Source organism: Eleutherodactylus coqui, chromosome 10 (assembly GCF_035609145.1).
Source record: "Eleutherodactylus coqui strain aEleCoq1 chromosome 10, aEleCoq1.hap1, whole genome shotgun sequence".
NCBI lineage: Eukaryota > Metazoa > Chordata > Amphibia > Anura > Eleutherodactylidae > Eleutherodactylus > Eleutherodactylus coqui.
The window spans coordinates 22,337,547-22,353,706 of NC_089846.1; the positions used below are offsets into that span (position 1 = coordinate 22,337,547).

The following is a 16,160-nucleotide window of genomic DNA, read 5'->3' on the forward strand; positions in this document are numbered from 1 at the left end:
ACGGCGAACCTATTCCTGTACTTTGTCAGCGTAAATATATTTTTTTTTAAAAACTCTAAAAAATTTTTTATACTTTTTATACACATCATCCCTAATAAAATGAGAAAAATTCCAGTGTAAAAAAAAAATTATGAAAAAATAGCCCCCTACGTCACGAGAAAAGGATGTAGGACCATAAAACCACCACATGCCTGAAAATCGCAAAAAAGTGTATGGTCCTTAAGGACCGAAACATGCTGGTCTTTAAGGGATTAAACTTTATTTACAACTTTGTAACCAATTTAAATGGTGTAAACAAGTAACAAGAACCAATCAAATGAAGCGTACAGATAACTCCCACCACCGGGGTCTTGAGATTTTATTGGCGTGAACCCTTTGTGCAGGCAGAACTCCAATGCCTATAATTCACCTTAAGAAGGACTTCAAGGAAACCATCATGTCTGCACAAGGCGGTCTCTTTAGAGATGACGTCCACAGGAGAGGCGAAGAGAGCAAGGGAGACAACATGTCACATTGTGGACAGTTACATGAATATCCTACAACCAACCTTCACCGAGACCCCTTCATCGGCTGCTAGAGGGACCCCGATGTGATCCCAAGGGCTCCCCCTATACAGACATGGCGGCAAGTCCAGAGTCCTAACTTATACTGCGAATGCCAAAATATTAAGCTTTATCCCCTGCTCTCTCCCCATCCCCAAATGTGAAAGGGATTAGTGCTGCAGCCCCCCATCCACAGCAGATAGGACAAGGTGGAAGAGAGAAGCGACCTCACAGCTAGGAAGGAGGGAACGGCGGGGAAGGCTCGTATCTAGAGGGATCTCCGCTCCATCGCCAGGGATCCTTAGGACTTGACAGGCTGAATGGAGAGCAGGCTGCCAAATTTAAAGTGCTGAATCACAGGAAACTTCTCCAGACACTGCAAGAGAAAAAGGGACAGGCTTAATTAGAGGACGCAGCGGCGGTACAGAGACATGCGGCTACTATGAAAGAGAGTCAGGTAGCCCATAGGCAATATACTGCAACCTCATGTATGCGCAGAACAAACACACAAACCGGCAGCTCAGGTCCGACCAGGCGCCGTTTCAAGGGTACGTTCAAAGTCGAGCGCTGATTTACAGTGTACATATAAATATTATCTAGCTGTGCGAGTTCATTACTTATCTTGTACTGATCCTGAGTTACTGCATTCATCAGAGGCCAGAGCTGCATTCACAACTCTGCTGGTTGTCATTGGAAACAGTCAACAAGTTTACAGTAATGTAGGAAAACTATTCTAGACTTTTTACAGCAGAGTGAATGGTGTAAAGACTTCACTTTCCAGAATGCAGAGACTAAACGAGCAGGGGGGATTTCAGCTCTGAAGTCTGTAGAACTGTGAATGCAGCTCAGGACTATAGTACAGACTGTAATTCAGAATTGGAACTGCATGTCGGTGTGGATTTTGTAGCATCCTTTTTACGCGCCTCTTGGAGTGGAATTCACCCACTTATTGGAAGAGGTGGAATCCGCCCAGTGCTATAATTGATGGGATTTTGCCCGGACCTGTGGCAGAAAGCCACGGATTTTGAGGTGTGTTTAAGGCAGAATTCGCCCCAGTGTGAACATCCCCTTAGGGCGCTCTTCCTGGGGGTTGGCACTTGTTCTTCAGTCTCATTTGGGCAGATGATCTGTAGTACAGCATAAATTAAACAAGGGACAACACTCGCTTGTGAACCATCTGAGCGGCTGCTAGTACGTACGTCTGGTGAAAGTCAGGTGACTGCTGAAGCCAATCAGAAGCCTCAGTGTTCCGAGCTCTTCTCATCATGACGTCCAGGATGTGAGCACTGATGCCAGGAGTTTGGGATGGGGGTGCCTTGGTCTTTGATTGGCAGAACGGCCCCTGACTTCTACTAGACATACATACCGAGTGCCGCTAGGTTGTTTCCGGGGGGCTGGAGACCGGTCAGCGTGGTCTCTCTTTTTAATTTCATGCCACGCCCAGCCGGTAATTCTTTTTTTTATAGCAGGAAATCCCCTTTAATATAATCATCTCCCGCCGTACAGCAACCATCGGTCGGCGAGAGAACCCCAGGAAGATGTGCAACCAGCGAGTACTTGTAGGCTTGCATGAAGGAGCTGATCAGCCGATAAATTAGCATTTGTTCATTTTTCGGCACGCTTACACGCCAGAGTTTTTTAAACCGCATCCTCTTCCGTAAATCGCTCCAGCGTGGATTCTGCACCATGAATCCGCAGCATCTGGTCCTGCCTAGAAGGGCAGGACTGTCTAGGTGGGGGGGGTAATGGTTGACTAGACTCGTAGAGACCCCCCTTTAAATGGCACCTTTGTATAGGGCAAGCATGTTTCCTGGCCTAAGTCAGTTCTCCCCCGAGGCAAGCTATTAGGTTACCCGGCATCGCGGAGGCTTGAAGTACTTAGTCACTCATGACTCACCAATGTCATCGCTTCCTTAGGACATGGCAGGCAGCGCTATCGCGACTCAGAGGTACGAACCGCAATCAGCTGCCAACTCCGAGCGCCTCAGGGGTGAGCGATTCCTGCGATGTCTCCTATAGTACCGAATGGTTGGATTCTGTAGACGCAGCGATGGCGGGACACGACGATATCTAGTGTGCGCCTTCGCCAGGCAGAGACTAAGATTACAGCCCTTGAGGTGTCCTCTGAAGGTTAATTCAGCTGAGGCTCGGGTCACTTCTGTGTTTGGGTTTCTGTTCTGCTTCCTTTTAAGGAACAGAAAAAACGGAAACCCCGCAGTAAACGGATCGGTCCTATGATGGAACCGAACGGCGCTGGATGGATCTCGTCAATTACAATGGGGTCCGTGTGGTTTCCATTATGCTTTTTGGCTACTCTATTACATCCGAGATTCCCGTGCAGATGTGAACAGAGCCCAAGTCTTAGCATGTATTAACCATTTGAGTACCTGCATTATTTTCCAGAAACAGCGCCATTCTTGTCTATAGGTTCTGTCTGGTACTGCAGCAAATTCCCACTGACGTCAAGGGCGCGAGCAGCAGGTACTAGTGCCTGAATAACGGCAGTCTTGCATTGGCTTCACACGACCGTAAGCGTATTTGCGCGTCTTAGGGTAACGTTTTTATGGACAAACGTCTTTTTTGCGTTTCCATTGTTGCACTTTACTGTACCCTTTGCACCCACAGGCCACGCTCATTTGCATGCGGGAAGCAAAGATGCCTAAATTGAAATGACTAATTAGTCTTAATGCTTTCCAGACAGTTTTTTTTTCCCCACATGTCCGCACTTTCCATTCGCTTCTATGAGGATCTTTGGCGCACAAATAAAGAACACATGTTCTATTTTCTTTTTGCGCGATCGAAATGCGTGCATGCAAAATACGGAAATGTGCACAAGCCCATTGAAATCAATGGGTTCTATTTTTTGCGTATTGCGTGCGTATATACGCCGTGTTAGGCCGGCCTTTTACAGGCAGATGGTTGAGTAAGCGACCGTTCGTTCCCGATCATCTGCCCCCGTACGGCTTCCATACACACTAGGGATGAGTCGTACGAGCCTGCAGATCTCAGCGGGATCATCTGAGTGTCGTGCGTGTATGAGGGCGTCCCGACTCCCCCCGACATACGCCGCTGGGGAAGAAAGATCAGGCACGCCGGCTTTATACACACCCCACCGTTAGTTACATGTATAGCTGGCGGCTGCGGTGGCGTACGGCGTACCTTGGCTCGCACAGGATGAGGTGGGGCGCGCGGACGCTGTGTGTGAGCTCTCTGTCTCTGCAGGAAGTTTACCACTAAGGAAGTTTCCACATGTGTGTGTGGGAAGCGAGCGGACGGCACAGCTGCGCTCCCAAACAACCGGGCAATAAACGCCGTTAACGCTTCAGCTGCCGCCCCCCATCTGCAACGGATTACTGGCCTGCGGCACAACTAGTCAGCGCTGAAGAAGGGTTTCCGGTTGATTGCAAATACAGATTAATGAAAGGTTCTCCCCAGATTGTCACAACTTCTGCTAGCAGTCAGTGAATGGATGCATTTATGTTCAGAGGCAGAAGATCCGTCCCGATGAGCGGCTGCGCGGCTTCTTAAAGGGGATGTGCGTGGCACTAAACATATGGGGCAACGATTTTGTGGGCATCATCATCACGGATGACTCTGATAGGATCACGTGCGCACAAGAGTGCGGCGATGAAGCAAGACGTCCCGTCCGCCGCGCATACGACCTTCTCTCCAGCAAGATGCGCCCCCACGGCCGGATTTACACGACCGTATTTGCGCACGCAATACACCGTGAATAGAACCCATTGATTTCAATGGATTCATTCACAAGCGCGTTTTTTGCGTGCGCCATTATGTTGTGCAAAACTATACGCGGCGCGGCCTATTTTCCTGCGCATTTGTGCAGAGAAATAGAACGTATGAAACTAATTACACTAATTGGCCATTTCAATGGCGGGAACCGCGGTTCAGGGTTTTTTTTGCGAGTGCAAACGCACGCAATTTGCGTTTGTAAAGCGTACAATAAAAACGCAGAGGGGCGCAAAAATGCAACGCCTGATGCGCAAATACGTACGTAAATGTACGTATGAATACGGCCTTAGAGGAACCGGACAACGAAATGTACCCACACTATCGTCTCTTCCCTGTAGCGCCGGTGTAGAAAAGGGTAGCGGTCACGTTCTGTCAAAGGGGCGGGGCAAGCTGGAGAGGCGGTCACATGATGTCACGTCCATTGGCCAAAGTGCAGCTTAGTCCCACTTGTAATACCAGGCACCATTGGTACTAAATGTACGGCGGCGCTGTGAAGAGGCCACGACATTCGCCCACGTGCTATGGCGCTTTTAAACAACCGATGGTGGCGGCCCGGATTGATTATTTTCGCAAGATAGTTCAACAATATGCAAGTCCCGGAAAACCCCTTTAGTGGCAGTAAATCTGTGGGGTCTTGGAGGCCACGCCCCTTTGCCAAGCCCCACCCACTTTATGAAAAGCAGTGTAAAAATAAAACAAATTGCAAATTTTTGCGCAAAAATAGCATGAACCAAAAGCTGCAGTTTTTTTCTGCCAGAAAACTGTCACAACTCCCTTAATAAACTCCGTGCCGCGTGCCTGAGGCGAAAACAAACCCAAAAAGAGGAGCGGAACTAACGGTCATCCGCAGAACTTCCTGCAATAAACCCGCCCCGTGTGAACAGACCCGCGCGCGTCTTGCGCCCCACGGCTACACTGAAGGGGTAAGGTGGCCAAGATGCAGAAACCCGGCCCTGCCGGGAACAGGCGAGCGCTTCAGCCCAGCGCCATTTCCATAGCTCTCATTGAAGCGAATGGGAGCTACGGGAACAGTATAGCGTGCTGCGCTATTTCCGTAGATCCTATTCACTTCATTGAGAGCTTCTGGAACAGTGTTGGGTTGCTCCGGCCGCAAACTATAGCAGCGGCTTCCCATCTCGGCAATGAAATGCTGGGTAGCGACGATTATGCTGTTTCTTTACACTCAGCTCAGAAAGGCTGCGCCAGATCTACGCACAAACGTAAGCGGGATCACATAACGCCACGCGATGCGGCCCGGCGAGCTGTGTGTTGTGTCTCTGGATAATGGAGACCGGCCCATTCATCTGTATACAAAATACGGAAGGTGTCATAAGTGCGCAGGTTACCGGAGAGAACGCCTTTATCCCAACACAACAAGGCGGACTTTACACGCTGCAGTCTGGGGACGCGGATAGGAATGGCGGCCATATTGATTGCCACCTCCAACAGATCTATACAGTACTGAAAGAAGGCTAAACCTTGTTAGGCTACCGTCACCCGTCACCGCCAGGGCGCGCCCGAGGCTTCCGCCAGGAGGGTCTCTGATGGAAAATTTCAACGTATTTGTATACGTTTAGCGCATGACACTTAGTTGCAACAGTCGCCCATGGGCTACTATTGTGAAAAAAAAACGTATACCGTGTGGGTGCGGAGCCCAGGTTGGCCGCCATAAGGGTCTATGAAGCCGTCCGTCCCGCGATACTTCCGTTATGAGCACAGCAGAAGTATCGTGGGAGATCGCGTCACCGCCCACTCGTCATGCGCTGCGCATGCTCGCTAGCAGAGACCCTCGCCGCGGATCCGGAGAGCTGAGTATAGGGACTCTGGGGGGCGCCGGGTCTGATTCCGCTGCGATATTACGCAGTCAGAATCCAACCCGGCCTTCTATAAGGAGCCAATCATTGGATCCTGTTAATTGGGGTTCTAGTAAACAGTTGAGTACTGAAATTCCACCTTCAGGCAACTTTTGCGCTACAACTTTAACAAATGTAAAACTTCTCCGTGTGACCCCGCAGTGCAGCATAAAATCGCGTGACGAGTTTTCCGTGAATTAGTTTAAGTGTGAATCCATATGGGACTTCCAACGAGGCCGGTCATCGGTGCTAGACTAGCCGGGGCCAGGATTCCACTGCCATGGGGTTTTACCATGTAGCGGTGTAGAGAGTATACAGAGAATGATGTGATCAAGGAAAAACATCCAGTGATCTTGTGGAAGGAAACAACTCCTCACCGAAAGGGGTCAGAGGAGGATGTCAGGAATCGTTCTAACCAACAGGCGCTGCACAGTCAAGCAAACTGCAGCAAAATACAAGGCTAGTGCTCCAACTAACGTGTAAACACACAACTCGCCGTTCCGTAGCAGGGATGGGCTATAACTGCAGACGACTATTTCCTGCGCCATTGCGAACAGAAACAGAAAGAGCAAAAATTGTATCACTGATCAGTGGAAAAACATCGTCTGGTCCGATGAATCCAGATTTCTGTTGCCCCATGCTGATGGGAGGCCAGAATTTGGCACAAGCAGCATGAATCGCTGACCCCTTCCTGTGAGACCATGTCAGCACCTTCATCCAATTAGCAGCAACTACAAGACGCTTCCTGTCCGCAGGGGCCGATATTCCTGCAGAACGACTTCATCACCCGGTGGGATCTACACTAAAAGGAATCACGGAGGTTCCGAGGGCCAAAGGAGGTCCAACACGCTACTAGATGGGGGTCTCTAATAAAGTGGCCATTTAATGTAGGTCTCTCTTCCCTTACCTAGGAATCTATATGGGAAATCGGTGACTAGCTGCGCAAGGAATATAGTCTACAGTTTCACCTAATCTGCCCGCAATCCCTTCTCTATAGGCTCCAGCAGATCTCACCAACCAGTGACTGGCAATGGAGGAAAGCGTTTACCGTCTTAATGCCCGTTTACACGGAACGATTATCCTGCAAACGAGCAAAAGCGAGCGATAATCGTTCAGTCTAATCGCAGTCAGCGATGAACGGCACATAGTTCGCTCTTTGTTCGTTTTTCGGTTTCTGCGGGCATAAAAACCATCGTTTTTGAGATAAGCGGCGTAATGTCACCTGACGGCCCATCATCACTCCTCTAATAGGGAGACAAGGAAGCTGCCGGTCAAACAACTTACGGCCTTTTTAGACGGACAAATCGTTTGACCGTGCGAATCTGAACGATGATCCTTCGGTGTGAACACGACCAGCGATTGAACGCCGAACAAGACTTTGTTCGCCGTTTATTTTACGCAGGCGTAAAAATCATCGCTCGGTTACACATTGTTGCGTGTAAACAGCAATCGTTTGGTCGTTTACGTTCTCTGACTTGGTGAAAACATCAACGACTGAACAATTTGCGCTGCGAACGATTTATCTGCCTGTATAAACAAGCCGTGCGAACGCTAAATCGCTCCGTGTGAAAGGAGTCCAACATGAGCAGCACTACAATACGCTTAGTCTTCTACCCGGAGGAGAAAGCCCCCCGGCTGCGTGTAACCGTGAGAGCCCCCCGATGCGTTGCTGTAGCCCAGGCTTTTAGTTGCAGCTGCCGCCGGTCTCGATGGTGTCATGAGGGAGGCTGGGGGAAGTTTTTGAGATCAGGCCGCCTAGAATTCCAGCCAGGGTGAAAGTTCACTCAGTCTCCCAGAGACTGGGGGGCCTGGTGGAGGCTGAGCAAACATGAGCGCAGCTCCAGAGCTAGAAGAGCCGCGCTGCAGCAGGCGGAGAGCTGATGTGCGGAGAACACACATCAAGAGATGAAAGGAGGAGGCCTATCAGTTTGTACTGACACACATGGGTGCAGTCTGCTGGCTCTGCAATCCTAATGTGAAGCAGCTCTTGCTTACAAATCAATAGCACACCTCCTTATAGCGCCGGGAGAGCTGCACAGACAGCCGCGCACTGCCAAATGCTGCAATGCCATGACGGCATAACAACGCATATTACGTAGCGGCTACTAGAATTTTTTAGGGTCTCATTCGGGGTGCCCTAAGCAGGAGACGGCACATAAAATGAGACGGCTGATGGTAATCCCCTCCAGAGAACGGCTTCAGGTGGGGGTCCATCGCTGCGCCCTACCAATAAAGGAGGCTACTAGGAGGGTCCTGTGGTTCCGCTACACGACTGCTCCTGGCCTTACCATTACTTGTCATGTAAAGAAAATTGCCGTAGTGGAGGGGGGGGGGGGGGGGGGGAGGAGAAAAATACAAAAAGAGAATGAAAAGAATTAAGCATTTTTCTCCTGCTGTATTGTGTATGCAGCTCTTCTGCTGACCTATGTGTCTCCATGGTTACAGACTACAAACAAACCCTGCGTAGTCTGATCTTGTGGTCATGTGTTATACCCCATTTAGACACAATGATTATCGCTCAAAAGCCGTCTTTTGAGTGATAATCGTTGTGTCTAAACGCGCTGCCATCATGCAGGGTTCGTGCACTATTCGCTCATCGCTAGCTGAAGGTTAACGACGAGCTTTATCAGTGCCGCACGCAGAGTTCTCAGCGGGATACTGCTCATACTATTGTTTCAGCTGGTATCCCGCTCGGAGAACCCAACCTGGGTATGTAGAAGACAACGCTCCAGCTGTCTTCTGCGTACCCTGCTCGGAGCGTTCAGCGGTATATGGCCTGAGCGCTCCAATGGACGTTGTCTTTTTCAGCCTCTCATACTATGTTACTGAGCACCTCCTCAGTACTCTGTTGGGCGCCATGTCTCCTTGGGCCGACAGTTGCCAGTAATTGCTCATTTGAGCCGTTATCAGCGCACGTAGAAGTATCCTTACTCCATCTGTCGCCTCTGATATGGTCAGTGGGAGCGGAGTAACACCCGACCGCAGGATCACATGATGTGCGTCCCGATTTATCAAGGCGCTTGCACCAGTCTCCTGGCATTAAGACGTTGCAAAGTTTTTTTTAGCAAACATTGTGTGACTTTTTAGTTTTCTACACCCCGCTAGCTACTTCTACAAAAGGATGTAATCTCTCACGGCCCAATATATATATATACCATTATTAACGACAGAAACCAGTGTAAATTATGGCGCAAATCTACGGCACATTCAATAACGCACATTTGTATCAGATTAATCTTTTTGGAGCAATAAAAATGGTGGCAAAATTTTGCACATCCTTTACTCTATAGGAGAATTTAGAACTGGATAACCCCTTTAACTAGAGACGTTTCCCAACTATTGCTGGCCTGTCCCTAGGATAGGGCATCAATAGTAGATTGGCAAGGATCCGCCGCGCAGTATTCCAACTGATCTGCTGTTTACCAAGCTTGATCACTGTACTGATTTTTGCAGGAAGCAGACAGCTCCATTCCCTGTGCAGTGGCCAGACTTGGTATTACAGGCCCAGTTCCCAGTAAAATGAACCCAAACTGCAATACCAAGCTTGGCCACTGTAGGGTAAACTGAGCTATCAATCCGCTCAGTGCACAAACACACCAGCTCAGAGAACAACTGCATGGCGGGGGTCCTTGGGAAAAAAAAAAATCCCCACTGATCCACTATGGATGATTTATCCTGAGGATAGCCCATCAACAGTTTACAACTGGACAACCCCTTTAAGAGGTAATCGGTCATCTTGGTTTGTTGGTGCACTGTGTTCTTTCCATAGTACCAATGTTATAATAGTCTGTCGCCACGTATAAAAGTAAGCAAGATTGTCGCTCATGAAATTCGCCCCTGTATCTTTTTACATCTAGTAGTCCCTTGTCTTTGTAAGCGGAGGGTGCGAGGACTTGTAGTCCTAGACCACCTTGGGGTTACTAGTTATTAATTTAGTAGAGGATGTATTACTTCTGGAATCTGGGACAGCAGGGTGACTTGTCATGGAGGCCATACTGGAGTGTCAGCCATCTTTCCCAGAACCAGGAAGGGGTCCGCTTACAGACTTGTATATCCTAGGCGATGTCTCTTTAACATGTTCATGCTGGTGAGGAGGCCGAGACAAAAGAGACATTTAATTTGGTTCCGATTTTGGCCATCCATAATGGTTTTCAGTTTTGTATCCCCACAAATAAGTGAATTGGGACTTTAAATTTAAAGGGGTTGTCCACATTGGACAATTTATTTTTTTTATTACACGGTTTCTCCGATAAGTGGATTGCTGGGACCATCAGAGATCAGCTATAGTCTGTGGAGGAGCCAGGCAACTTGCGTTCGATTTCCCCACAGCACTCCAACAGGACAAAAACAGCATTACATGCTGCCTGTTAAAATCAATGGTCTGTCTGTGTAATGCTACCCTCATTAAGGGGGTTTTCCAGCACTAAACTACTGATGACCTATCCTCAGGACAGACAGGTGATCAAGGATTTATCGGTGAAGATTCGCTGTTTAGGACCGCTGTCGATCAGCTGATTAAAGTAACAGCAGCACTCATGTGAATGCTGCTGTCACTTCAGTCCATATCAAGAACAGCACTGGTCATGGTTTAGTGGTTGTGCCTGGTATTGCACCTCAATCCTATTCACCTGAACGGGACTGATCTGCTCTCAGGCCATGTGACTGATGAACATGACGGCACAGGCCTGAGGAAAGTCAGCTGACCGCTGAAGATCTTGAGTGGCGGACCCTGCAGATCAACTATTGATGACCTATCCTAAGGATAGGTCATCAATAGTTTTGCCCTAGAATACCCCTTCAATCATCGGCGCATCTGGATATTGAGGCGAATCCAAGTCCTATTTTTCGGAGGCAGATTGTGCCTCTGTGCACGACCCTTCGGCATAGAACAAGGACACCAGTTGCATTTACGTCTGCGGCGATCCACTGCATACGCCGAGGGTCCCGCTCAGGTAGACCCCGCTGTTCTTGCTCGCACCTGGCCTCTGTTAACAGAGGAACAAACGGGAACAGAGTTTTCTTAGCAGGAAGGAGACGGCGCAGACTTCCAAAAGACTGGCTCCCAGATTACAGAGGTATGTGGGTGGAACCTTACACAGGATGTGGAGCCGGCAGCAGAGGGGGAGAAGGAGGAAGGACTGATTCAGAGCTCCAGGAACTTTTCACCTCAGTAATTCTATTCAGTACATGTGCTCGCCCCTTTCACGGGTTAACAAGCAAGCCTGTGGTAATAGAACCCAGATACATTAACCCTTGCTCCACCGATCAGTCTGTCGTCCCCCTCAGTGCATGATCAGCATACCAGGAGGCCATCCGACTAAACAGCTCCTATATTGAACCGCGTTCTATAGGGAAACGAGCGGCCGATGACCATTCCCTGCGAGACGTAGCTTTATCTGTAGGAGCGACGGCCTACGTATCATCCTGCGTGACGGGGCCACATATTACATGGCCATCGTCCAAACGGCTATTAGCTAAATGTGTATATTCTGCAAGGAGATTAGCGAAGCAGCTTTATAAAATTTGGTGTGGGTCGGCAGCAGAGTTCACACCTTCACTTAAAGGGGTGAAGTCCGATCCGCATCAAAATCTGCGCCAAATCCACCACGTGTGCACGTAAATATCCTTCATTGATCCTGAAGATAAGCGGCGCCAGATCAGTCTGGCAGCTGCTTATCCCCTTGCAGCTGCACATTTGACCCTGAAGCCACGCAGCACACGCTAGTGCCATGGACTATACCGCAATATGGCAGACGACGGGTCTTGTGGCTGATGCTGGGGACAGAGGCTGCTGATACACAGCAGGCGTTATATAAACCCATCTGTAAGTCAACATGACAGCATTTGGTTTCGTTGTGGTCAGAGGAACCCCACAGTTTCACCCAGCACAAATATCAGTGCGGTCACCAATGTTTGTCAGGCAAGCTTTCAAACAAAAAAAAATCTAAAGAAGGGGGGCCGTAAAATATACGTTTCCTGTTCCGATTTGCTTTGTTATGGTGGAATAAAGCTGCAACTGACACTTATCCCATACTTATGGCTGCCTTCAAGGGGTTGTCCCACTTCTAGATGTTTTGCCGGAAGCAGACAGCTCTGTACATTGCGCAGTGGGCTGCGTTGGTATTGCAGGCCGAGTCCTATTGATGTAAATGGGACTCCAATTCTCTACGCAATGTACAGAGCAAAAACAGCTAGGAGTGGGACAACCCCTTAAAAAGAAATTGTGCCAAGTTGTAAAGTTATCTTCAATCCACAGATAATCGTTGGGGTCCGATTGCTGGGATTCCCACTGATCTCAAAAACGGGGGTCCAGTTGTCCCCAAGTGAACAGAGCGGAGGTCGCACAGGCACGCCACCACTCTAGTCACTTCAAGATCAGTGCCGGAATTACCAAAGCGCTTGAACTCGGTAATCTCCAGCATGGTCATTGAAGTCAATGGAGCGCCAACACGCCTGCCTGATCGCCGCTCCATTCCCTCAGGGACCCAATTCTTGGGATTGGTGGGGGTCCCAGCGGTCCCACCACCAGTGATCATAAAGTGATCCCCTATCGGGAATAACCTAGAGGGAGCCTTTCCCGATCAGCTACCCATTACAGGGGTTGGCAGGGTTAAAAAAACATGGCTACTTTCTACCAAACAGAGAAGGATCCTTGTCTGTGGGTTGTGTGTGGTATTGCAGCTCAGATCTCATTCACATCAATGGAGTCGAATTGCAATACCACACACAACCCTATGGATAAGGGTGGCGCTGTGTTTGGAAGAAAGCAGCTATCTTTGTCTAAACCTGGACAATTCCTTTAAATATAAAGGGGATCAAAGCAAAAAAAAAAAACATTCTTGCGGCCTACAAGACAAATTAATATCTACTTCCTAATGGGAAAGCCAGCAGAGCATCTCACCTCTGCCTTGTACATGCGGATGAGTCCTTGGTTGACTTTAGACCAGGCCGGGACAGCGCTGATGTTCCACAGCTGATTGGAGTGTTCTGCAAAAGGGCCGGTCTTCATCTGGAAGAGAAAGGACGGTCAGAGAACGTAAAATTACAATATTTCTATTGTCACGAGTGCAGAAAAGTCACCAATAGGCAGTCCTTTTCTTGCAGAGTAGCTTTAGTAACCATCGTTCTGCACCTAGAGGGAAATATGAGAACTGTGGTCTTGTCCCTGTCCAGTCGCCTTTTGACAAGTCCCTGCATCAACTCTAAGTATAACATGGAGGGGATTAATCCGAGACCCCCACCAAGAATGAGAGGGCAGCTGCATTCAGTGATGTACAAGAACCCCGTCAATGCTGATCAGTCATCTCCAGCGCAGCAATGTAGGGTGCAGGCAGTCAGCACAGGTCCCAGCTGCAGGCCCCACCAAAAATCATACTACCATGGATGGGAAGGCTTATATCAAGGGTCAGTCCTGAATGCAAAAAGGGAAGATTTAAAGTAGATCTAAACTTTTTAAAAAAGTTTTAGTCAGTGGAGTTCTGGGTCCTTAGACCCCAACCGATCGCTAAAACAAAAAACGGCAGAAGCGATCAGCTGAACCCATTGCAAGTGGTGCATGGACTCCATAGACTTTAGACAGAGCCCGTACACCACTATATACTGACCAACGAACGATTGGTGTATAAATCATTGATCATTCAGTCGCTGGCAGCATTTACTCTAAATGATCGTCGTTCTGTTTTACACGATCTAGTGGTAATCGGTACAATAATCATTCGTGTAAAAGTGCCCCCTGTCGTTTTTGGAGCCGGACCCCGTTTATTTATTTTTTTTCTCCGCAGCTTAAGATGCAAATTCCCTTCCTGAATAGATTGTAAGCTCTGATGAGCGGGGTCGTCCCTCCTTTTGTTTCACTGTTTGTTGGTGTTTGTAATGTATTGTTTGTTTCCTACTCTTCTTATTTGGCCGTTTCTGTAACTTCCACGGACCTGAATGGAGAGATACATACCCACCCGCCACCCCTCCATTCACCCTCTGCTTGGACTTGGCAGCCCGTGGCATAATGGGTGTCAGGGGACCAGAAGTAAAACATCCACCTTATTAGTCAAGTATAATGCCTATGGACGGAAAGCCCTTTAAAAGTTGTTGTGTTATCAGAGGTAATCCCTTTAACAATGTGGTCCCTGACGGTCCCGGGCGAGGACATATGACAGGGGTTGTATCCATGGAGGCAATGCCTTTAATACACATACTTGTGTCTGCCTGAAGGGGTTGTCCCGCTCAGGGGCGTAACTACAGAGGATGCAGGGGATGCGGTTGCACCCGGGCCCAGGAGCCTTGAGGGGCCCATAAGGCCTCTCTTCTCTATACTGGGAGCCCAGCACTATAAAAAAAAAGCATTATAGTAGGGGGCCCTGTTAAAGATTTTGTACCGGGGCCCAGAAGCTTCACGTTACGCCTCTGGTCCCACTGAACACATTTCTAAAGGCGGGTTTACGGGGGACAACTATCATCCAAATAGTGAATGTAAGCGACGGTCGTTCCGGATGAGGAGTGAGAATTCGTTTAGTGGTCACTTTGTTTCAGCTCACCTAAAAATAGTTGCAAGAACTAGCCAATTACTTTGCAGGGAGGCGTGCGCTTGTTCAGCATGCTCCTCCCACTGAATGCTGATTGGCTCCTCCACCTTTTTTTTTTTTTTTTTTTTTTTTTTTTTTACATTTTGCCCTCTCACTTAACACTTTTTGGTTCCCGAAAACGCATAAATATGAGCGAACGATCCTCAGCTGAACAGTCCCTGCTGGTCTTCCAAAGAATACTCGCTGCTGCAGTCTCTGGGTTTTGATCGAGAAAGAGACCGCAGGAGTGAGTGTTAACTCGAAGACCGTTCACACATACTTGTGCATTCAGTGGACTCGGCAACCAATAAGTGCTCAGTGTGTGTGCGTGCGTGCATGTGTATGTGCGTGCGTGCGTGGAAGGGTTTATCTCCCTGATTTAAAGAGACTTTCTGACACTTACAGAAAATGGCCCCGGTGACTGCCTACAGCGGTCGAGTGCGCAATGAACGTGACATCATCGTTTCCGGCTTCAATGGGGACTGGAATAAAGGAGACCAGGACGGCTACAGTGGACTGACCAAGGCAACAAGAGATGGAAAACCCCTTTAGGACAGATTCAGACTAACGCATTTGTGGAGGCATTTCCGCACGTGAAAAGCTCGCCTGTATAACACAACGAAGAGACTTCTACGGCAGCTTAAAAAAAGGTAAGGGGGTGGATTCACCCCGTGTACAATACAGGGAAAAGAAGACAGCTGGCCCTAATTAGGCATTTAATTGCCATTCTATTGTACGGGAAGGGTGTAACATGTGAGTGTGTGAACTTTTCAGTTGTCCCTGAGCTGGATGGTGTAGATTAGCTGCTATGAGGTCTCCCACACACTGTACATAAAGAAACTGGCAGATTCTCCTCCCTGTAACACGCACAGCATCATAAAAGAACACTAGAGAAGAACTGAGCAGTATAGATGTGATTTCAGTAGCTGCAAGACCGTAAAATATTCACTACTAGTTGCTGCAGCAAAAAAAAACATTTGTGCGAGTCTCGATTTCTCCCTGTCCTTCAGCAGCTCTCTCTCCCCATGGGCAGCATGAGATGACAACTCACCCCAACACTTCATGCTCTCCGTCCTCTAGTCTCTATTACTAAAGACGGGCTTCACTTGACAACAGGCAGTGGACAGCAAAGTGAGACCTCTAGTGGGCAGCACATTAGAGTATTTTTTCAGCAGAAAAACATTTTAGGTAAAACAAGAGATTTGCACTTTTGCTAGTAATCATACGGACTATCACATAAGTACAAGTTTGTGGAAAAGACCGCGACTGTAAGGAACTGTGAATGTAATGGAGAGAGTATACTAAGCTTCTGAATGGCAACGCACTGCAGCTGTAGTCAGTACTACTATTATCCCCGATACTTTGATGGTAACACTAACTCTCCATTACAGAAGGACAGAACCCCCCCGATGCCTCGTACACCCTCGGCGCTCTGACGAAATGCTACTATAGGCTTG

General features: G+C 48.5%; 1 protein-coding gene across 1 annotated transcript in view; it reads right to left on the bottom strand.

Moving 5' to 3' along the window:
- Positions 1-237: 237 nt before the first annotated feature.
- PTPA (protein phosphatase 2 phosphatase activator) overlaps positions 238-16,160 on the bottom strand; it is a 61,273-nt gene continuing 45,350 nt past the window's right edge. Inside the window, exons 9-10 of the mRNA XM_066580537.1 lie at positions 13,047-13,154; positions 238-918 (exon numbers count right to left, since the gene is read on the bottom strand). Of these exons, the coding sequence (XP_066436634.1) occupies positions 844-918; positions 13,047-13,154 (183 nt within the window). The 3' untranslated portion in view covers positions 238-843. The remainder of the gene's footprint in view (positions 919-13,046; positions 13,155-16,160) is intronic.